Source organism: Aphis gossypii, chromosome 1 (genome assembly GCF_020184175.1).
Source record: "Aphis gossypii isolate Hap1 chromosome 1, ASM2018417v2, whole genome shotgun sequence".
Taxonomy (NCBI): Eukaryota; Metazoa; Arthropoda; class Insecta; order Hemiptera; family Aphididae; genus Aphis; species Aphis gossypii.
Window position 1 is genome coordinate 73,365,075 of NC_065530.1, and position 24,618 is coordinate 73,389,692.

General features: G+C 26.8%; 2 protein-coding genes across 4 annotated transcripts in view; one reads left to right on the forward strand and one right to left on the reverse strand.

Annotated features, from left to right (window-relative positions):
* The window catches only part of LOC114119641 (calcium-activated potassium channel slowpoke), a 73,023-nt gene extending 70,225 nt beyond the window's left edge, over window positions 1-2,798 (forward strand). For all 3 annotated transcript variants that reach the window (XM_050198735.1, XM_050198750.1, XM_050198742.1), the window contains one exon: window positions 90-2,798. In XM_050198735.1, coding sequence (XP_050054692.1) covers window positions 90-176 — 87 coding nt within the window. In that variant the 3' untranslated portion in view covers window positions 177-2,798. The remainder of the gene's footprint in view (window positions 1-89) is intronic.
* The window catches only part of LOC114119639 (mediator of RNA polymerase II transcription subunit 15), a 204,547-nt gene that overhangs the window by 99,289 nt on the left and 80,640 nt on the right, over window positions 1-24,618 (reverse strand). The window lies entirely within an intron of this gene.

A 24,618-nucleotide genomic window follows, 5' to 3' on the forward strand; every position in this document is an offset into this window, starting at 1 on the left:
TTTTTTTTTTTTTTGTTTACTTATTAATAAGGCAGCGATAATTGACTTTCAGTTGTTCATTGATGTTTCTTATTGTTTATCCATCGCAGGTATTTGTGCTGATGCAATTTGATCCCGGGCTGGAGTACAAGCCCACTAGCAGAAATGGAGGACGCGCCAAAGACGACAACTCCTGACTATTGCTTTGTAGCGCTCTCACAGACGGTCCGTATTCGTACATCTAAATCGCACGGGGCCGGGCTCGATTGCGCGGCAATCGCACACTACAAACACGATCGCCACAACCACCTCCACAACCACAACCTGCACGATCTCCAACACCTCCACCGCCTGCGCCGAACATTGCGACGCTGCGACGATTTTCTTCGTATCGTCTCTGTTTTTTGTTTTTTGTAGCAAACACTGATAATAGTACTTCCGTTAATCGAAAACGTGAACGAAAACTCGCCGGGAATCACAGACCTTTTCGCCGTGTTGTCTGTCCACCCATCGACGTCAGAACACGTTTAATAATTTAATTTTTCTACAAAGATCATCCCTACATCAGATATCGGTTAAGTATACGTGTCGACGTACAACATTGTCGATCCAAACACAATATCCACCCGATCACCATGTTAAGATTTCACGTGTTCATCTCTCACGCACTCGAGTACTAACTGGAAGTCACATACACAAACGCACACATACACATACACATATATACACACACATGCATACCTATACTATGTACATGAGTACAATAGATTGTTTAAATTTTACGTACACTTTAGAGTCAAACCTAAGACGTTAAATTTTATCAACCTATTATACGTATGTTCATATTATATGGTAAACGAGTACATAAAGTACTCTCACGTGTGTATATATAATGTATATGTGTGCGTTTGTGCGTGTTTTTGCTTGTACGAGTGAGTTCTGAAATTTGTTAACCTTGAAATCTTACGTGCACAAATCGCTTGAAAAATTAATGACTTTGAGATTGTTCGGTGCGTTTTCCAAAATCTATACTTCCCAAAGAAAAAGGACACAGTAAAACCATTAAATTTTTCAGCATTTTTCGTAGGTATTCTTTATCGAAACAAGTGCCAAGTCCTATCTAGACATTTGTTTCGATTGGCGCGTCAGATAATATTGTGTGTCCTTATGAATAATCATCGCCCGGAAATTCCATTTCACGTTCAATTCCTACATTTTCCATCTCTGATATTAATTACACTAAACATTTCTACCATTTTTTTTTCATATTTTATTCGATCGTGTTTCCACGTGTGCGCCGTCCCACTTTTCGAGCATCGCCGCTGCGATTTAGACGACAAACGGACAACGTGTTAGCGCTACACCCGTCGGTAACTTTTTCTGTACAGTATAAAATCTTGTTGTGTAATAGTTTACTTAAATAATTACTTTATTGTTCATACTATAATTGTCATGTAATCGTAAAATTTGATTATAATAATGTGTATTATGTAGAACACCAAAAGTTAAAAGATGTATGTATAACGTTCGTTGTACCCTATAATGTTTTATTATTATCAAGAGTGTAGTTTAAAATTATAATCGCCTATGTATTATACAAAAAAAAGTTATAAAATAAAAACTTTAGGAGAGCCAATTTACAAAAAAAAAAATATTTAAGAAAAAAAGAAAAACTAAAAAAAAAATGTATTAGAATATACTGTAACTTAATATACAGCATTATTCTTTAGAAAATTCTTTATATACCTATACATAAAAACAAAATTGTCATTTGTTTTTTTTTTTATAACTGTAAATATCAAATGTAAAGTGGTTAAAAAAAATTTTAGCGTGTAAGTTGAATAACTGTACATTATTAATTTCGAACATTATTTTATACACTGCGTTACCGAATTTATAATTGTATTTCAATAGTCTGAAAGTTATCATTTTTGAGAAAAAAAAATTTCGTTCATGAGCAGCTATATCTTAATTTTAATTATTTTTTTTATCATCTACTAAATTAGTACGATTTTTTATCATTATTATTATAATTATAATTATAACCATCATAAATCGCGGCTGTTTATGAATTCTTGTTAAAAATCATAATAATATTTTCAAAAATCACTACAACGGCACTAAAAGTTTTTTTACACGCAATTTTTGTATGAACTTAAAATGAAGTTCATTAAAAAAAAAGTATATATAGTTATATATAAATTAAAGTGTTATAGTTGAAATTACAAAATCACTGTTCTATTTATTCAAAATTGGGGGAATCAGGGGGGCTTGTGGGGAGCTTGTTATTATAAAATATATTTTTTTTTATTGTTATGAAGCGTTTTACATAATATTGCAATTTCGTGTAAACAATAGCAATACAAAATGAACAAATAACTATTACGAAAAAAAAAAAAAAATTATATCTATAAAAATACGAACAAAATATAATATTGGCTTTCTGAGACAATCAATATTTCTAAGGATAAACATGTTAAAACCGTATAAACCTTAATCACGCAATAGATAAAAAAAAATAATAATAATTGGACGTTTTTTTTTCCTTGAAATAATTACTATAAATATTGCATACTTGAATCATAATGACGAGCTTTTTGTTAAAAAATATCCCCTTACAATATAATATTATGTACATTTTTTTTTAAAAAGACAAGTTTTGAATTTTAGTAATTTAAAATATCGCTTGAAAAAATTGAAATCGTTTCGTTTTTTTTTTTTTTTGTAATCAGTTATGTTTGAAATTATTGTTGTTATATTATTGTTGTTTATTGCTATTGAAATAAAATTATATAATAATAAAAAATACTTAAAAACTATGCATAGTATTGTTTTGTTGATTTTTTTGTATATGCAAACAAATGACTGCTGAAAAAAAAATAAAAAAATATATGCTTTTTCAATAACGTGAGTATATTTTTGAAGAAATGTAGGCTATATTGTCGTAATATGGCTTTTATGATTGATATCATATAAGTGTATAAAACTACATGAAAAATAAGACATGTATTAATATTAAAAATATTAAAAATAACTTATATTTGTGCGCAGTTTAATTCTTACCATAAATATTGAACAAAATATTTTACGAACACATTGGTGCTTATAATTATTATGTAAGTAATGTATTATTTAACTTGTAAGTATTTAATATACTTCACTGTGTTAATTTTAAATATACATTTATAGTAATATTTACATTATTTTGCGAAAAGAACTAATTAAGTGTTGAAAAATGTCATATAAATTTAACCATACACTTCAAGAAACGTTGATTTTTATTATTTTTGAAATTTTAGTATTGAAAATAACTTACAAATAAAGATTAATAATTTCAGGCTTGATTTTATTTTTACAATCAGAATACAGCTTGACTTGTAAATTATTTTTTATTTTTAATCCACTCGACAAACATGGAACGAATTCTAAGATTATTATTATTTATTATTAAAAATACTTTAAACACAGTATATTCACTATTTATAATATAACATTTTATGATACATTGATTGCATTAGATTTTCAATTTTAAAGTAATGTTTATTTCTCTATACGGCCCTGTGACGTAAATCATATAATATTATGAGATATATGTACAGTTTTGTTTTATGCTGCGTACAAATATAAATGTTTTGTTCCAAATTCATATAAATATTTTATTTTAAATTATATTTTGGTAAGATGATATGCGACGAAAATATAAATTTATAAATAAATAATTGATGTTAAAATACCAAGTGTTAAGGTTTTAAATTTAATAAAGTAGCATCATTGCTCATTATCACGTTAAAATTATTTATAACTATAAAGACCTTTTAATTTAAATTGTAAGCTATTTAGAAAATAAAATGTTTGTAATAGGTAATGAAAACAGTTGTAGAAGATAAGTACATTTTTCTTAAAATCGAAAAAACTTATAGCTCATAATTAAATATAGGTACTCATAATTTTCTCAGTAAAATTAAAACATAATTAATACAATTTGTAAAAAACTATCAAGTGTAGCATATCTGGCAGATTTTAAAATTAATTTTACTAAAACCAGAAGATTTTCAACAAAATCGTCAATGGTTATAGAAAAATTAAAATTTTGAAGAATGATAAAAAAACGTTAATTTGATTATACATATATTATATATAATTTAATAATTATTATTCTTAAATTGATTTTCAACGTTTTTTAATTTATAATAAGATTTATCAAATTACCATTAAAAATTAAAATGTATTGATATATTTTGATTACCAATTAGTAATAATTAACTTAGTTCTCCTATTTTATTGAGGATTAAAACATTTTTGTGGTGCTTGATGTATTATAATCTGGTTTATTGGTAAAAGGATTATATTTAGAATATGATTAACTCTCCAACAAAATGTTTAATAAAATAAAATCGGATAAAACCATTAGAATAATCATAATGTCAATGTAGTTTGAGAGTTTGAACTACTTCAATATGGTTATGCAATAGACAATCACTTGATTATTTTGATTATTTATCGTGTTATTGTATGTTTATTTAACACGATTAGGTTAGGTGTAGGCAATTTTGTACAGATATTATTAGATATTTTTCACATAATATAATTTTTATTCGTTGATTTATTGGTCTATATCTTTCTAGTTACTATAATATAATTGTATAATACAAAACATAGATATGAACAAAGTAGAAATTAAGAATATTATCAGCTACAGGTTTATTTTCAGTATATTATTGTACTGTGTTGTCCTAATTATAGTTTCGTTGTTTTACTGTTATGAGTAAGTTTTTGATTAATTTTAGATATTCAACATTCAGAACATACAAAATAATATAACTATCGTTAATTTTTTTTTTTTTTTTTTTTAATAAGTTTATTCAGAATGTTATCCATTCTCATAAGTCATTCATATTTTTACTTAAAAAGTGATGATTATGGATCTTTGACGAATACGAATTAATAATATTACAATAATAATTTTGTTGATCAAATATTTGATATTACTTTTTAACTACCAAACATTTACATTGAACAGTATTTATCGCGAATACTTGAAACTATTAACATTTATTTTTATAAAATTTTACAACGCTGTTTTCAATGTCTTTATACCAATTTTATACCAGTACTTATTTTATATTTATTAGGTAAATCGTATTACTATAATATACATTAAAAAATAATTACTATAAAAGTTGATATCAAAATATATACTTCATAACTGGCTGACAGACCGTTTCCGTTCAGAATTGTTTTTCATTTTATATGAAATTGTATCATTAAACTTAAATTTAATACGTAACTTATTCTATATCGAACCACACTCAACTCCTATTGTACAGTGTACAGCATAGAGGTTATCTATTTTCCCTGTTTTTAATATTTACATATATTATGTCGCAGTCTTGTAAGTAAATTATTGTAATTGTTTAACAGTAGGTACGATTTTAATTTATAAACACGGAAATTGAAGGTGCTTGCACTTATCATCTTCCATTAATGTAAATAGCTCCTCAAAAATATAATTGTGTAACATTTGACTTCAGGTGTGTTTTTGTATTCGCCAATATTACTATTGTTTCGATTTAAAATTTTTTAGTTTCGAAATAACCGCATTCGTATTGCACCGAACGGTTAGTACTTAGTTTATTTTTAATAGTGGTAGAAAGCAAAGTTGTGCGATTTTAATCGACACTTAAAAAAATGATTGTGTAAAATCGATAGTTTAAATTGATAATAGATACAAATAATATATGCGACAAAGTATATTATTTACTAACATTCCGATAAAATAAAAATATAATTGATTACAACGCAAAACGTTTCAACGTTGACGTTGTAGATAATTTGGCTGTCATTTTATTATTTCCGACGTTCACATTTTATTACTTACTCCGTTTTTAATGTGCACCCCATAAAATTTTGTCAGACGTGAAATCGATGTCTTTTCTTCTTTCTTTTTTTTTTTTTTTTGGTTAAATTGACACGTTTTATGTGCCGTGTTTGTTTGCGTGTCACACAAGAAATCGATCAAGCTTTTGGTAATTCTCATTGAACGAATTTCACAATCGAGTGCTGTGGGCAAATACCTTCGGGAGTTCATTATTGTTATACGTATTTACAAAATCGCTTAGATGTCAAATAAAACGGTAGTTATGTGATGTCCTATTTTGTGAAAATCGAAATCAAACGTCACTTTTGTGGAACAAAGTTTTATTTTTCCATACAGTTTAATAACGTAATCCAATGTCCAATGACCGTTGGAAATAATTATTTACTTAGTGTGTAAACATTAAAATATTTCAAGCTCGAAGAGGGAGTAGAACCTTCATTTTTTGGTTCCGGATCCGGTCTGGCTAATAAAAATACAAATAAGTCGGTTCTTGTTACGATTCCGGTTCTTCAAATTATTAAACAAGGGTCTCGGTCCCGGTTCCATTAAAACCGGTACTTAGCGGTTCTTAAAAATGCATATTTTCAATATCATTTTACAAAAGTAGATATGTGTAGTATAGACACTAAATAGATCATTTTTATAAATTTAATTTAATCTAATAGATATTATTTTATAAACAAATAAGATATTGATTGTAAGCCACAACAGTTTAGGTATTGAAAATAAACTAATCTACATCACCACAAAATATATTAAATTTATAGCCTCGTAGGAAATAGCTTAAGATAAATTGTACCTATAGTAATTGAATTAGATGATTGTTGAAAGCTGAACACATTTTCTAACGATAGACATTATAACTCGTCCAATATTGAAAATAATTAAATTGAGATAGAGAACGAAGTAGAAGTAAATAATATAATATTATAATACATAAATGAAAAATGAGACTCGTATATTTATAAACTATTTGTTGCCGATCGAAAAACATGATTATATTGAGTTAAATAGGTACTATCTAAAACAAACAAAAAATAACTATTGGATTAAAACAAAACTTAATTTGTATAAAATGTTCAATTAGGTATATCTTAGGATTCATAATAATCTAAAAAAAAAATAAAAACTGATTATTTTATTAAACTGGTTCCGGTTGTAGGTATATGTTTTGAATTTTTCCAGGAGCAGATTCCAGAACCGCTACTTTTTTTTGCCACTGGATTGTTGTAACCGAATGGTAAAAAAAAAAAATACTCAAATTTAAATAAATAAATAGTGCGTATGAAATGTATCAGAAAACCTAACGTACATTTTACACCAACATCCTTTCTACAGTTAACAACGTACATATTTCTTATTTTGCAGATATCAAGTATGCAGTTGGTATGAATTAGTATGTATAAGAATGGCGTACTGAAGAAAATAACAGAAAAACGTTCACAAAAAACACTTACGTTGTCTGTGGTGGGCGTGGGAGTGGGGAGGGATACTGAAGAAACGGTTCTCCCGCCTTGCCTTTTTTTTTCGCAAAAAACAACTAAAAATGCAAACAATTTTGGAAAATGGCCAATAGACGTACAGACTAATAAGACATGCTAATTGCTTTTACTTATTAAATATTAAAAAAAAAATATATATATATATATACGCATAATATACGTATATGAAACTCGTACGAAGTTATGCTGGTGTAACGTAACGTACGCGAAAAACTGGCGTCGTATCGATACAGTAACAATAAAAAATACTGTCATTTTGTCGGCCGGTCGTGTGGAAAAACTTACCGGTACTATTTTACAAAAAAATATATACGCATATCGAATCCGGACAAAGCTTAGAGTCGGATGTATTATTTTGCTGTAAAGTCGTCACCGGTCGCGGGCTCGTTGACAATGGATCGCGGCGTCGAGTTTAAGACTTTCAAAGGAGTAATATTACAATACCCTCTTGTATTATATTATTATTATACTGCCATTGCCTCCTCCACCGTAAACTGATTGTGTGCGCGTACCGCGCGTTATCTAACTATCCGTAATCCTAACTATCCATAATAAATTTACGGCAGTCGTCACCGCCCTCTTTTTCGAGTAGTCGTACGCACCCGACCGCTATACATATAGTGCACCCGACCGGAACCACACTACACCGAGGCCGCATAGCCGCCCGAATATCCGGTCCAGACGGATCGCCGGCAAGGAGCTCGGATGCTGGCGGCACCGATGGTTAAAAACGCCGAGTAAACGCACCTCTCATCCTTCCTTTTATCCGCGTTCCGCAACGAGACGCTACGCCGATTCCTGGTCCGCAGTGTCTTCCGGTAAGGAAGATAACGTATAGTTGTTTCATTACTTGCTCATAGCTGTCCTTTTGTAGCGATAGAAGACATCGTTCTCGTCCCTGTGACTTCAATAATACAAACCAAATAACGACTGTGTGTATATTTCTTGAATTTTTTTTCCGGAGAGACGTGTATATCCAATCTCAACGGATTGCATACAAGTATATAGTGGCATATAACCAGCTGGTACGAAAACAAAAATCTCTTCTATCGTCATTCAGGTTGTACGTACTACATATCGAAACATCCATCTCCGCCCGAACTATTCGAGTCGATAATCGGATAATGTACAAAGTGTACTTTTAATTTCGAATTGATAACGAATACACTACTTTTGAGTTCACCGTGACTAATGGTAATAATTTTTAATGGTGTACATTTCAAAAACGTTGGGGTAAGCGAAATTTTAATTTATAGAATGTTCAGAAAATGTAGATATTGTGTTGGATAGGATTTCAAAATGTTGTATTGGTCAAAACGAGTAAGAGTAGTTTATAAATATGTAAATTTGAGAACCAGTAAATTATCTGAGCACATTTTTAATTATTTTGTTTTAGTTATCAAATATTATTTAAATAAAACAATCAATTATAATGTTGTAAATGTATATATATATATTTGTATTTAGTATTGTATTCTTATTTCTGTATATATGGTAATTATATACGTTTTGTAATAGGTACTTAAACACATTTTTAATGTAATAATAAAAGTATTTATGTCCAGGTAAAATACTTTCTAGAAATAGTTTTAAAATCCTATAATTGGACCAAGCATAATGAATAACAAAAAATCCAATTTTTGGAGGTTTGGATCTAAAATTAATTCAACAAATTGCATTTAAAACTCAATCAAAAGCTATACGATTATGAAATGAATATTAAGTATGTATCTGATTGAAACCACGCTTTCTCCAAGATGATCTGCTGTTACCTGTATCGTTGGCGTGATCACTTTAATAAATTTAGTACAGTTGCATTTATAATATCTTAAAATTTATTTTTTTATTTTTGATTATGAAATGACCAATTTAAAACATACGTTGAAACAGTTTAAAAAAATAACTACAATAAAATATTTAGTTTACTTTTAAAGAAAGTTATCAAAATCGACTAAATTGTTTGTATATTATATCAATATTAGAAGTGGTTGTTACTGAATAACAATAAATTAACATAATATAAATTATAAATATTATATAGGATCGTGTACCTATGTATATTAATATTATTATAAATATTATTAAAAGTATACATATCATTGTAAAATCATTATATGCATTGCTTCGCTCAAAATATAACATAAAAAAAACTATCTTTATTCTCGTTTTACTGCTATAAAATATATTCTTAATAAGATCCAATGTATTTGCAACGTCTAAAGTGTCCAAGTCACATTCTTAAGAAATGTCGATTATATCTCAACTCCAGAATAAACTCTAATCTTTCAAAACCAACAACTGAAATATTACACAATCATTCTTAGAAAATTTTTAACATCATCAATTTCATTTTTTCAACTTCAAATTAAATTTAAACAACCATTATTATAAGTATCACTATTCAATAAAACTATACAATATATTTAACGTTTTAACGTTTAGTTAATATCTTAAATGTGAATTCATATGTCTATAACACTTTTGTGTATCCATACTGCCGATGGTATTTTATCAATAGAAGAAATAAATAAAATAAAAATAATAATCATCATTATGTAATATTACATTTTAATAATTATCTGATTACAAATTGTATTATTTTTATTTTTATACTTTGATTGTAATTTACTCTTAACATTTTTTCCACGAACACAATTTTATATCATTTCTTGGAAACATAAATTTATTTATTTCAACTTCATTTGGAAAACATTTTTAAAGAAAAACGAGTTGCATATCTATGGAACTTCAAAAATTAAATATTTAAGGTACCTTTTTTAATTATTGAAATGAAACAAAACTCATTTCCTTAGTTGAATATTCACTACTTATAATTAAAAACGTGATGTAATTTTTTTATTTCGCATATTATTCTATATTAATATTGTATATTTTTTTTTCGTTTAAAATCCTTTCTCTAGTTTATTGCCTTAATAAAGAGAGAGCCCTTACAGTTGATTAACATTAATATTTCGAATTATAGGTCCTGTAGAATATAATAGTTATGAGTCAAAATATATTTTAAAAGGTTGTAGGTAATAAGTACATTTTTGTAAACGATTTTTTTTTTTTTTTTTGATTATACCATGCCAATATTAAATACTCGATATTTTGAAACATCTTTTATTATAATATAGTGTATCTTTTTTTGATATTCAAAGGAAAAGAGATATTCTATTAATATTTTGGTGGAGAAAATTAATTATTCAAGTTTCCTGTTCTCGGCGTTTATGACGAAAACTCTTTTGTGCCGATAAGAAGGCTTGGAAATCCAGTATACAAAGTCATTTACTGCCTTGAGAGGAAAATCAAGATTGTTAAGATCTTTTGTTCGAATACCCTTGTTCAAGAACCGAAACGAATTATTTAAAACTAGAGTATTTTGTAATTCAAGTTTTCATTCTCTTATAAAATTTGCATTTACAACACTATGGCCTTTTATTTTTTAGAAGAGAAAAATAAAATTTTTGACTACCTACTTTTTGTTTACACAACCTGTGTTTCCATAACACCCGTTCAACAACACTTGTTTATATCATTTAAGTACCAGCAGCACGCGGTTTGATTCAAGACCGAATGAATGAAAAATGACAAACTTATAGTAATACGATTAGAGAAGAAAAAAAAATTGACACATAAAACTGCTGCCATTGAAAAGATGAAAAATAAATATACATTAAATTACTTATTATTACTTGTTTTCTTTTTAAGTATTCAAATAATGTTAAAGAAGAACCGTTTTATTTTCGCTTATACGTGGCTATTTAAAAGCTGAAAAAAATAAGGATTATAGTATTATATACAATATACATAGGCTCAGATAAAATAACATATCTCTGGTTATTCATTTTTTTAACGCTCAAAAATATTTTAATAATTTAATAATATAGGACAAGGCTTTTAGATAATCATTTTTAATTATGGTTGATTAAAATAATAACTTTTATTAAAACTTGAACTTTTTTTTAGTCATAGCTCGTGTTTCTGGGGTTACTATTACTAACCGTCATTATTTAAAGTTGTTTACTTAATTTATTACTTCTAATATTAAATAACCCAATGTATTTTTCATAATTTTAGGTTAAAAACCAAACATTGGTGGATTTGTCACTACTTACGATAATTATTTAAATAATTCATAAGTTGAATCAAAAATTTAATATTGTTATAATTAATATAAAATTTTTTGGTCATTTATGATATAGAAAATTAAATAATTAAAAACAGAACTATTTAGTGCATTACATTTTATTTACAAGTCATTCCATATGTATAACGTTTTTAATATCTTAAAACCATAATATTGCAAATAAATTAAAACACGTAATCAGTTAAACGTATTATACATATTGTTTACCCACAAAATGATTATCATCATTATAAAAAAAATAAACCTTAATAAGATACAAATAATGATTATTATACTTAACGAATAGTGAAATAAAAGGTTTATAGTTTATAATTTATTTTTTAAAATTATATACACAATAGTGTAATAACTTTGCTGTTACTTTATTATTAAACATTTTCTGATGTATACATTTTAATGTTTATTCTATTTTTTTAGTTTAAGAACAAACTAAACTAGTTGGTTAAAATGAACTATACTTTCATACCGTTTACTTATTATGCATTTATGCCATATTTTGTATAAATTATAAATTAAACTTTTTAAATAATAAAAAAAAAAATACATATTTTAGTTTAAACCATTATAATAAATGCCGTTAAGAATAACCAAAATAGTATCATCAGAATATTTACTTTGGCTTAAAAACACACAACGTAGTATATTTAGTATATTGTAAAGGTTTTTAAATTAATCAATAAGAAATTATTAAATTTCTAATCATTTATAAAAATTAAATTTTTTTGGAAATATAAACGTGGCTGTACGAATATAATTATTTGTACGTTTATTTTTAATTTTGATTATTTCTAATTAATATATAAACTATTTTAAGTCAATGAATGTATACATTTTTATATTCATGCCTAACTTGAAAATATTGAAAATCAATTTTTTATTAAGCACGCGCAAATAATAATATTGAGTGTTATAATTTATATTTTGTTCAATAATATCATGGTCTTGTACCAATTTCACAGTTTTCATGGAATTGTATTATTGGACCATATTGATTTGATACCAGCCAACAACATTAATCAGTTTTATTATATATACTACTAATGGGGTTTTAATGTTGATGCAGTTATTCGCTCTGTCATTTTATACTTTCAGTTACGCGCGTTACCTCTTCGGCATGCTTCAATCTTCCACACAATATAAACGTCATATTATTATTATGATAATGTTATTATAATATATGACTGACTGAATATGTATCAATAAAATATATCGTTTTATATTACACATATAACACCATATAATGTATATAGTAAATGGATTTAAAAAATATCGATTTTTTATTTGATTGAAATCATAATATTCAACAGACAATTTCATGCAACACGTTACATATATAGCTTAACTGTAGCTTTATTTAAGACGTATGAACAAAAATAAACAAAAATAAAACAAATGAAACACAATTTAGTTTAACAATGATTATTAAAATTATTAGACTAATATATGATTTACCCTTTAAAACATTTTGCAGTATGATATTAATTAGTACAAATTGCTACAGTGATTTTCGGCGACAACTCTTTAACTATTGTTATACACAAATTATAAATTATAATTTTAGACACATAGTTATTATTCTTATTTATTAATGTATTTGGATATAGTATTTATATAGGTAACAAAAAAGAAGAATTATGTTCATTTTTCAACAAAAAATGTTAATTGATAAATTAATATTTAGATTCAGTAAAATCAATATGATGCACTAAACCAAAAACAAAAAATAAAAAAAAGATACAAGTTAAAATCAATCAAAAACGTTCACCTATTGCCAAATAGAATATTGTTGGTTTGGTTAATATATAAAGAAAACTACTGTTTTAATTATACTAATATGGGTTTTATGTAATTTACTATGAAAGGTTTTTAAATTAATAATAATATATAGGTATACGTATGTTTAATGTAAGAAAACTTAACTGTCATAACGGTGAAGGTTCACATATTATGCAAGAAATTAATTAATTTGTTTGATGTTGATAATAATAATTTTGATTAATAATAAAATTATTATCCATTTATCATTAATGTCTTGCAAGACTTGACTATGATATTATATATACAAAAAGCGACAAGACAAAAATAACAATAATTATATTCACGGAGCCATTATTGCGGGAATGACGTTTAATTTAGAAAATATGACAGGAGTTAAGAGCAAGGACAGTGGATGAAAATACTGTCAGATTATAATAATTACTAACAGAATACAATCGGTTAATTAAAAATTTACAATGAACTAACCAGGTATATGTTCAAGTATACAAAAAAAAAATGAACATTAATTTAGACGCGGACCAAACAACAAGAGTCTTTATACAGAAAAACGCGTTTTTTACCGTTCTTTAACGACCTTTTCTGAATCCTTGTCTTGTTTCATTTTTTTTTTTAATTTTCATCAAGTGAAAACCGTGTAAACAGTAAGATGTATAAACATATACATATTAAAAAGTAGAGCCACTAGAGAGCTATACACAGTAAGTTAAATTCTTGTCCCGCGTTGTTTGTACGCATTACACATTTTATACAGTTCAGGTACGAAAGGAGAACAAAAAATGAAATTTGTTTAATTGTAAGAATAATAATAATTATATATATATATATATATACGGCGTTCAATCGAAAAAATTGTATAAATGTATATAAAAAAAAAAAGATTTGAATACCACCACCGATGTTAATTATACTAGTTGTTAAAACTACTTCTTTTTTTTTTTGTATCTATGAAATGAATCAATGAAATATTTTTCAAAATTATTCAAGCAGTTTCTAATTTGATTAGCTACAACCATACACACATTGCCTTTTAAATGTACATTGTACAATGCATATATTATGACGTTAATTTCAATTATTTTCAGGCAATGATGCATTTAGAAATATTTCCTAAGTTATGACGATAGTTTTAGAGCTCTTCTACCTTAATTTTTGAAAATGTTTATTGAATTTATAAACAGTTTCGTGTTCTGCAGCTGTTAACTTACAATACTTTTAGGCTCCAAAATATATCAATCGAAAATATTAATTCATTTAGTGAGTACTGAGTATACAATATAAATCGTGAAAACGGTTTTATATACTATAATTATATAACACACGAATGCTTATAACTATTAAGTATATTGTATAATATAATATAGTAAGAAATCGGGATACAGTCCCAACGATGAGACAAGATTCATAATTCGCGTCTAATTGAATATTGAAACGGTACAATGTCTTTACTCTTTAACAATATATTTTGGAAATAGGCTCTTCACAGAGCCAACAATGAACGCATAACTACGACAACCAATCGCGACACAGAACGCACGCACAACACCACATTTAGAACTTAAAGGTTAAATCCAAAGTCTTCTGTACATCATATAGACATCAAACGTATATCAACGGATAGGGGAAGTCAAGATGTAAACAACAATACTCTCCTCATTACTATAGATCAAAAAACACCAGAGATATAACCAAACGCGTTGCAAAACAAAACACAACAATCCGCCGATTAATCGTTGTGTTTACTAGTCGGTACGGAGACTAGTATATATACCGGTGAGAGTCGGCGGACGAGTCAGTCTCATAGACAAGTATACTTTACGTCTTTAGTCTCATTTCCACTTTACGTCTTCAATATTATATTGTCAAATAACGAAGACCGGAGACCTGGAGACCCACCGAAGGCGATTATCCGCGAAGAACGACGACGTACCACGAAGCTCAAGAGGAACGACCATTGAACGACACCCGCCGAGATCCTGTGCGCATCTCACGTCGCGCATCGCCTCCAGACCCAAACAACGGAAACGGATACCGGCGCGATCAGCCGTAACCGACCGATACGATCCCGTGCGCAACTCCCAGTGAGCATCGCCACATTCTGATCGTACGGAAGGAAAACGACGAGCTACCTGACGATCACGGATTGCGACATCGAGCGATCAACGTAATCCCGTGCGCATTCCATATCACGCATCGACGCAACGTCAAAACAACGACGACAGACGCCGACGCGGTCAGCCATAGTCGACCGGTACGAACCCGTGCGCAACTCACACCGAGCATCGCCACAAACTGTTCGTATCGAATAACGACTCCAGGATATTGCGGGTTGCCGATTTGTCTCTACACACGGAGCTAGTGGTAACCTCTCGTTATATCCGACGTCGGGGAAAGACGTGAGTCTGAACTTCGACGCGGATACTCGATGCACCACAAATAGGGACGTAAAGTGGAGACATAATTCGGCGATCCGAAAAAACGTCAACTTTTCATTTCAGGCGGACACATCGAATGAATTAAGTTGGAAGGAACCAAAATTATCATCTCTAGGACAAGTATAAATAATATATTTCCCCATGCGCGCCTGCATAGGCCTCGCTTGACCCGAACGGGTACTATGATTAGACGCCACTTATTTGAGCGGGCCTAATCACAATACCTTCGTTCATTCCCACAGAAATGTATTAATAGCCATACTACTAATATCATGTATATATTGACATTGTAATTTTAATTATTTATGAACCGAATAAATAAACAAGTTATATTAAAATAAAAAGGAACGTGTTCATATATAAACAAAAACAGACACATTGTTATTCAGTGTGTACTGTTACAATATATAATATTAATATAATTACAATAAAATTAATTAATTGACATGATAGGTGTTATTAACATTTTAATCTAGTGATGGATGAGTTCCAATAACTTGATAACGTGTTATCAGCGTTTTCTATTTACGTCTTTTGTCTGAAAATTTCTTATTTTTTTTTATTTTTAAATGTTTGTTTTTGAACAGAGCTGGGTTTGTAAATTTGACATTATTATAAAAATTACATATAATTACGTATTTTTAAGTATTCAGTTATATTTTACAATGCAAATTAATTTATTATTTGATGACTTAAATTTATAAAATACGCTAAGGGACACCGTGAAACGGGGTACAGTAAGATAATCGATCATACAAATTATGTTTTTATTTACAGTATAATAAATTTTGAATTTTATAATTCACTTATTTATAAAAAACCTATATAATAATGTAGGTAACTTATAGTTAAATTAAATACAAATTGTGTGAAAAAATGAATATGTCAATATAAAATGAAATATGTGATATTAGACATTACATTTTTTTATATTTTATTGTCAAAAGCCGTGCTTAGAAATTGTAAAAAAAAAAAACGTACGTCAGGATCCTTCAGTGAATTGGATTTGATGGATATTTATCTTATTCCATATTTATTTTGTATGTGTCTTGCCGAGTACAGGGTTGGGACACAAAGAGACAACAATTTAAAATGAACTATTTTGATAATATCTTAAAATATATTTAATTTATGAGTACCTAATGTTAATAAGTAAATGATTTAAGTGCATTATACAATCGTTAAAATCAATCGACAATCATATAAACATCAAATTATAAAAATGCATATTTTTAATATCACGAGGAAAACAACAAAAAAAGTCTCATTGTTTTCCGGTCTCCTTGCTATAAATAAGAAAATTATTTCTACTATACGATTATTTATAGTAGTAAAAATAACTCTAGATAAAAATACTTTCGTTATTTTAAATTTCTAACTCATTTTCAATATTGTGTTAAATACAATAATCAACATCGTCTACTAGTTTTAGACATTAAATTAATTTACTAGTCATAGTTGTAAAAGTATTAGAAATAAAAAAATATTTGAAAAATATTTGATTTCACAGTATCGGCTGTATTATTTGATAATGACTAAATAGTAAATACTGATGATATCGTTAATATTTATTTAAGAATCAATTATATTGGCTAGGCATTTACGTTACTACCTAAATTACATTATTGATGATAACGTTATATTATACATAGATAATATTTAAGAAATCGGTAGTTGACAGCGTGTACAGTTTAGATTACAATATTATTATTATATCTGTGTAATATAATCGATTTATTCAATTTTCATGTCTAATATCCGTTTTTCCCCGCCGAAGGACGGAAACAATCGATAATCTTTGCAGAGAATCTAATGTAATAATATTATGATACTAAATGAGTGCTACTACATTGTATTTCTTTTCATTAATTTAAAAATTTATCGAATCAGTTGTTTTAATTCATATTAGTAATATAATTTGTCAAAAAATAAATGGTCTTTGATTTTCATCAACAATACATAATATATCGAATGTGTCAAACGACTGATAGAAAAGTAGTATATGTAGAGTAGTATATGAGGTAAATGTTTATATGTATATATAATAACTTTAGTATAAATGCAGGTACTGATGAACAGGGATGATTAAAAAATCAAAAAATATTATTACCTATACATAATAATAATAATAAATAATGTAATCTATAAGGAAAACGTAGTTAAAAAACGTTAAATTAACGAATCACACCATACAATATTCCATGATTAGTTTATTAAACAAAATAAAAATATCATGATATTTGGATAGATACAATGTAGTTTTTGGAATGAAATGATAAAACTTTTTTTTGAAGGCATTTCAATGCTATTGTACTATTTCTGTTGTTTTGATTTTTTCTCAGAAATAACGATTGACACTAAAACGTTCAATCACTTTTAGCATTGTTGCTATCTATATATTATATGCACGATAGAACCAACACATTACAGTTTTATCAGTTGCACAGACAGTAATTTTGAATATAATAAAATACGAATCGCCATTTTATATGTATTTATTATAAACTATAAAGTATGAATAATAGATATACAATTAAAAATAAATTAATCATTATACAGTTATGGATGGCTACATGGCCTACTATTAGGTTTATAGTTCCTTAAGGGGTGGTGCGTGTAGTAACTTAAATTTTAAATTATATTGATCTACCAAATTTTGCAGTGTGTTTTGTATTTCGTAATTTCTCTCTCTCTCTCTCTTAAGTTGTTGCCGTGTTTAAGATCGCAATAGAATTAAGTTTATTTCCTTAACGAATGTTATTCATCGTCTATTCTACTTAACTACATAAAGAATATGACGTCTTTACATATAAATGAAATTGTATTGTTCGAAAGATTAATATTTTGTTAGACCTCTTGATTTTCATTGTGTATTGAGACCACGTTTGCTGTCGAAGATTAGTCTGCTAAAGTTTTTCAAAAGTATAGTTCCCGATAATAGTAAAAGTCATGAGGGTCTTAACTGTATTTTCTGATTAAATAAAGCTCGCATATTATTCTATTTATGATAAACCGAATATAAAGCCTATCTTTATAACTTACAATAAAAATAAAAAACTCGACTAAAATTCAGAAAACCAAACAATCGTCATAATAATTTCAATAGAAATTATTTTATCGTCGATAATTTATGATTATTCTATCAGTACTACCGTTATAATGAGAATTATAAAGATTAAACGTATACAATTATCATAAACACTATAAATACTTTAATGAAAAATATATTATTATACATATTAAATCCATATATCTGTTAATAAATATTAGATTATAGTTATACAAGTCATTGAAACTTAAATATTTCTACAATTACATATATTATTACTAAAAAAGTAAAATATTATAACATTAACCTCATTAGTTGATTAAAAATAAATATTGTGCTTATTTTTAGCGTTCTAGTTAAATAAACAGTATTTTGGGTTATTTATTAATATCATTGTACATCCATTAAAACATAATATTATTTTAATTACATTAGCGTTCAATATTTTTGTTAGTGTTTTTTTTTTTTTTTAAACCGATCGCTATCTTGCTCCACGCTACACAAAATGAACACCGCTTAAGGCCTACTATTCAACTCGCTGTATAATTCGATACAACTTGTGGAAATATTAGTGAATAACAGTAATATAATACTGAGTAAATACTCAGTTTATACACGAAAATTAATAATATATATATATTTGCATTGTTGTACACGTGAGGGCTTTTATAAACACATAAATTAATAAAACAAAATATATTAAAGTCGTAAGCTAATAAATATGAAATATGGAAGTGACGAGAGACATATATTGAAAAAATCCGATAAATCATACATTTTACATACGATTTATGTTTTACGATACCTATGCATATCGTAGATACGTCACGAAAAACGAAATTATCATTTTTTCGAAATTAACATTAACATAATATTGTATCCACAGATGTATAAAATATATAAGTAAATTTTTTTATACATCTGCACATTTTGCATATATCATAATATGTTTATCAATGTATTATAAATACCATTTTTTTAAAATATGCAATTGCTATGTTCTATTTTCAGAATAATAATTATAATAAAAATTCATAGAAACTTATTGAGTAGTTGATTATACAAAGTATGTGTATTTTGATGTTTAGAAAATAAACTGATGTCTTAATTTAAATGGAAATATATTTCTTTTTTTTATGTTTTGACAGTAAAAACCAAGAATGCTATTAGTTTTGTTGTTAACATAAACTATTCTGTACTGTTTTGTAAAACTGAAGCAATTTAAGACTTTCTTATTCTACAAAAGTCGTTGATTAAAATTACCGTTAAAAGATTTTTACTATCGCATTAAACTATTACAAGTTTTAAAAGAGTTTATATTGTAATTAACCACCACTTTTTTTTTTTTATTTCAAGGTAAATAATCGAGTTCAAGCGGTAAAATCTTTTTTATTCTTTAATACTTGAACTTTATAGACTTATAGTTTTAAGGAAGAATCAAGAAACATGGACATTTTTTTAACTATGAAAATTAGGAATCTTTTTCAACTTTAAAATACTACTAATTTTTTCAAGATTTTATACTATTTAGTCATGATCGCTTCCATCAAACAATATTTTCTGAAATAGTACTACGATTAACTCTTCAATGCCAGCAATTTATATATTATTAATTAAAAATTAATTTAAAAAAAATTAAAAAAAATTAAATTTAAATTAATTTAAAAAAAATATATATTATTATTATTATTATAATTTTTTTTAATTTTAATTTTTTTTTTAAATTTAAATTTTTTATTAACTATTATTATTATTTTTTTATTATTTTTATTTATTTATTTATATTTATTTTTCAATTCATTTAGCAATTTACAGTGTCCGCAATGTTACTTGACTTTGAACTTAATTTCAACAAACATAATAATATATAAGGTCTTAAAATAAGTAGAATTCGATACACATCAGCTAACTCATACATAGTGCATTGTACAAGAAGTTTGTTAATATATATCGCTATTCGCTAGTATATTGCATATATTACGACTTCTTGGATGTTTGATTTAATACGTAATCATACATTTAAATTATTCATAATTCATTTTTGAAATATTAAACATTTTTAAGCCTCCTGAACAATTTCATATACTTCAGTGTCTGGTTTGGGTAGGTTCTATCCAAGTTAGAAAAGCAGTAACCACGATTCAATTAGATATTCCTACTAGATTTGAACCAAAAAAAAAAAAAAAAACAAATACATTGAATAAGTATTTAAAATATTTATAAAACATGCATCATGAATAAAATTCAACCAGAATTTTACTGTATTAAGCGTATATATCGTTATTAAGGTATACCTAACCATATTGAAAGTAATCATGACTCTCATGGGAACACGTCAAACTCACATTATTATTTTACTGCACCTGAATATACGACGACGTATAAACGATACCTAAAAACTATAACGAAAATGGAGAGGAAGAATAAATCTTCAGTTTTTTTTTTATTTATGGTTTAATTTCCTTAAAAAAAAAAAAATAATAATAATAAAATAGCGAATAGCACCCGGAAAAGTAGAAGTGCATGAGTGTGTATGTAGGTTGCTCGTGCAGGATTCGAGAACTGAGTAACGGATGTGTAGAAAGGACGGGGAAAAGCACTGGATGTCGTCAGTTCATAAAATATGGTCTGTGTTATTATAACAAATAGTCTTAGACCGAATGTCAATAATACAGAAATCCGAAAAGCCACCGTCCGTTTCATGATACATAGTTTCGTTTAGGCTCTGCAGCATTAAGAATAATTTCCCTTTCGTCGTGCATGCATAAATTCCGATTTTCGTTCTGTAACGACTATTTTACGGACTTGTTTCCTCGGAAAAACACATGTATAGATATAGGTATAATATAAAATCAAATGTATGTGTTTATATTTTGGTATGCATATTATTAATAAATACTATAATAATATGTAATATCTTTTGATATTATTATAATACATCATTGACACGAAATTAAAATGTAGTCAAAGGTAAAATTATGTTTTATTATTTTAATAAAGCAGAATTTTGCTTTTTTGTTTAATTTCCTAAATTAATAGATCATAGTGATTTTAATTTAACATACAAAACTATTTGAAAAATAAATATATATAATGGAATTTTCATGTTTTAAAAGTAAAAGATAAGTTCATATATTATAAAGTTTTAATCAATTAACCAAATTGAATCAGGTCATAAGGTATATCCAACCGGCAATGAATTAATTGAGTGAATAAAGACTTAGGAAGTATAGAAGAGATTTGTGTCGATATATGGATAATCGAGAATGATAAAGAAACTTTGTAACATGTTATTTTATACAAAAAAATAAATAGAAATAAAAAGTAGACGGAAATTTGGAAGCTCAAGTTGAAATATGCCATCAAAAAATAACAAATTATTTAGGGGAGGAATTTTATACTCTTGAGAAATCATGTTTTTTAATGAATAATTTTTAATGATTGTTAAATCCAAAAATTCACAAAGAAATTCTACGTCAAGTCTTGTAATTTTAGTTTGTTCTAATTAAAACTTAACATAAAAAAAAAAAAAAAAGAAAAAACGATGATATAAACATTTTCATTAAAGAATCTAAAAGTTCTAAAGATACTACTTCACTTTTTATTCTTGGTCATTTTTTTTATTTCCTTCGAATTTAAATTATAGTAAGATTACACCATGACCATGTCGTAATTAATTTTTATAGGAATCATTCATTTTATATTAAATATACCTAAGTATATTTTTTATAAATTTAAACCTCTTATTTCGACTGTCTGTCGCAATTTCAATGTATTAATCATAGAAATGTGATACTAAAACTTGTTATTTTTCAATAATATAGCGTTATAATTTTTATTTTAAAGAATAATATAATAATTTATTTTGTATTGAATATTTAAATTATGTTTTTTTAATTATTCTAAATATGTACATATTAATAAATTATACTATATTGAATAATTTTTTTTTCAGTATGGCATGTGTTAAAAAATAAATTTATCAATATCGGATTTATATAAGACGAACATGTTTTTCTTAAAAAATTGTGCATAACTAGGAGGAAGTAGAATTTATAATACGGTATTTATTTATTTATTTAATAAATCCGCAATAGTGTAGGCAATTAGGTGGTAAACTATATTTATATTAACGGTAAATTTTAATAAAAAATATTCGTAATACAGTATTAATCGCAATCGCACAATGAACTCATAGTCATTTCGTTTACTCCATTATTGATTTTTCATATACAATTATATTTTCTATAACGTATAATGGCCCCCAATCGTCTTATAATTTTATGTTAATACAAATGAAAATTCAACTTCAAGCAAAATAAATCTATTTTCATCTTCACTCTCGCCCAAGATAGAGGAGAAAAAACAGAAAATACAAAATGTTGAACTTTCATTACGGATGATAATTCATAATCTACACTCTTCTGTTTCATGCGAATATATTATGTCGGCTCTCTCGGGATTGAGAAATCAGATCACCAATGTTTATAGTATTATGCATGCCTCCTATAAATTACCTTTGACTCTCTTTTTTTTTCGATCTAAAAAAAGATACTACACTATGCACCCAGCGAATTATTAAAACTGATCAATTTATAAAAAAAAAAAATCAAATTTTCCAACAGTCAAACATGACGAAAACGTGTCTCTCTCAGGAATTAAAACTAGTGATAACTTTTTTTTGAAAACTGTTGGAAAATGTTTACTTTTTACCTCTATAATGCACCAAGGATATTCATTTTTCCATCGGAAACCACCCCCGAAGATTGAAATTGAAGCATTATTTTGACAATTTATGCTGTGCACAAGTAAAAACAAAAAAAAAAAACAAAAAAATACACATCGTTGTAAAATCAACACATTCATCACTTCGTTCAAAATCTAAAAATCATTAAAATTAAAATTATGTTTTTAAATTAAAATTAATTTTTCAATCACCCCCTCCCCCAGCAGTTTAAGATACAGCTGCAAAGTACAGTAGTATATATAGGTGTAATGAGCATATATTACTCAGCATCCCCCCCCCTCGTAATTTCATCAAACTTCCTCTTATGGGTGAATGGCTTGCAAATGCATTTAAATGTGCAATAATTAAAGTATGAATGAGAAACACGAGTATTGACTAGAATAATATGATTGAATAGAAATATAATTTATGTCTGTTTATAAAGTTAAAAAGAGGAAATTATAAGTAGAATGGTAAAATAATTGATCAATTATTAATTTTCAAAAGAAAAGATAATCTCGAGGGAGCAATACATTCAAAACAGTAAAGTTTCTATTTTGAGGAATTTGTCTTGAGCTAAAAACATCCTTTAAGCGCAAGTTGGAACTAGCATAAAACTTATCTAGAAATAGATAAATATATATTCTTCTCACTTCAATAGAAAATAATGTTAAACATTGGTTCAACCGTTTATTTGAATTGTTGACACGCATATACTACGCTGGGAAAATTATTAGTAGCTAGTTATCAATATTACATGGTAAATCATATATATAAATTTATCAACCACGAGAGCTCATACTCAAACTTTTAATAGATTTTTAGATTGACTAAATATTTAAATAAGAAATAGAGAGGAATATCAGAGTAAAATGAACTTAACCGAATTAATTTAGCATACTTTTTCTATTATAAATGCATGTATGTAATATTGTGATAACTCGAAACTAATATTGTTTGATTTTATCAAAATAAAAGCTTTGTAAAATATTTTAATATTTTATTTTTGTGTTTTAATTATTTTAGTTTTTTATTAAGCGCGTACCTACCAAGATTGAATAATCTTCAACAATATGTGCTTATAAGTTTAATTATCCTAATACATAAATATGTATATGTATGT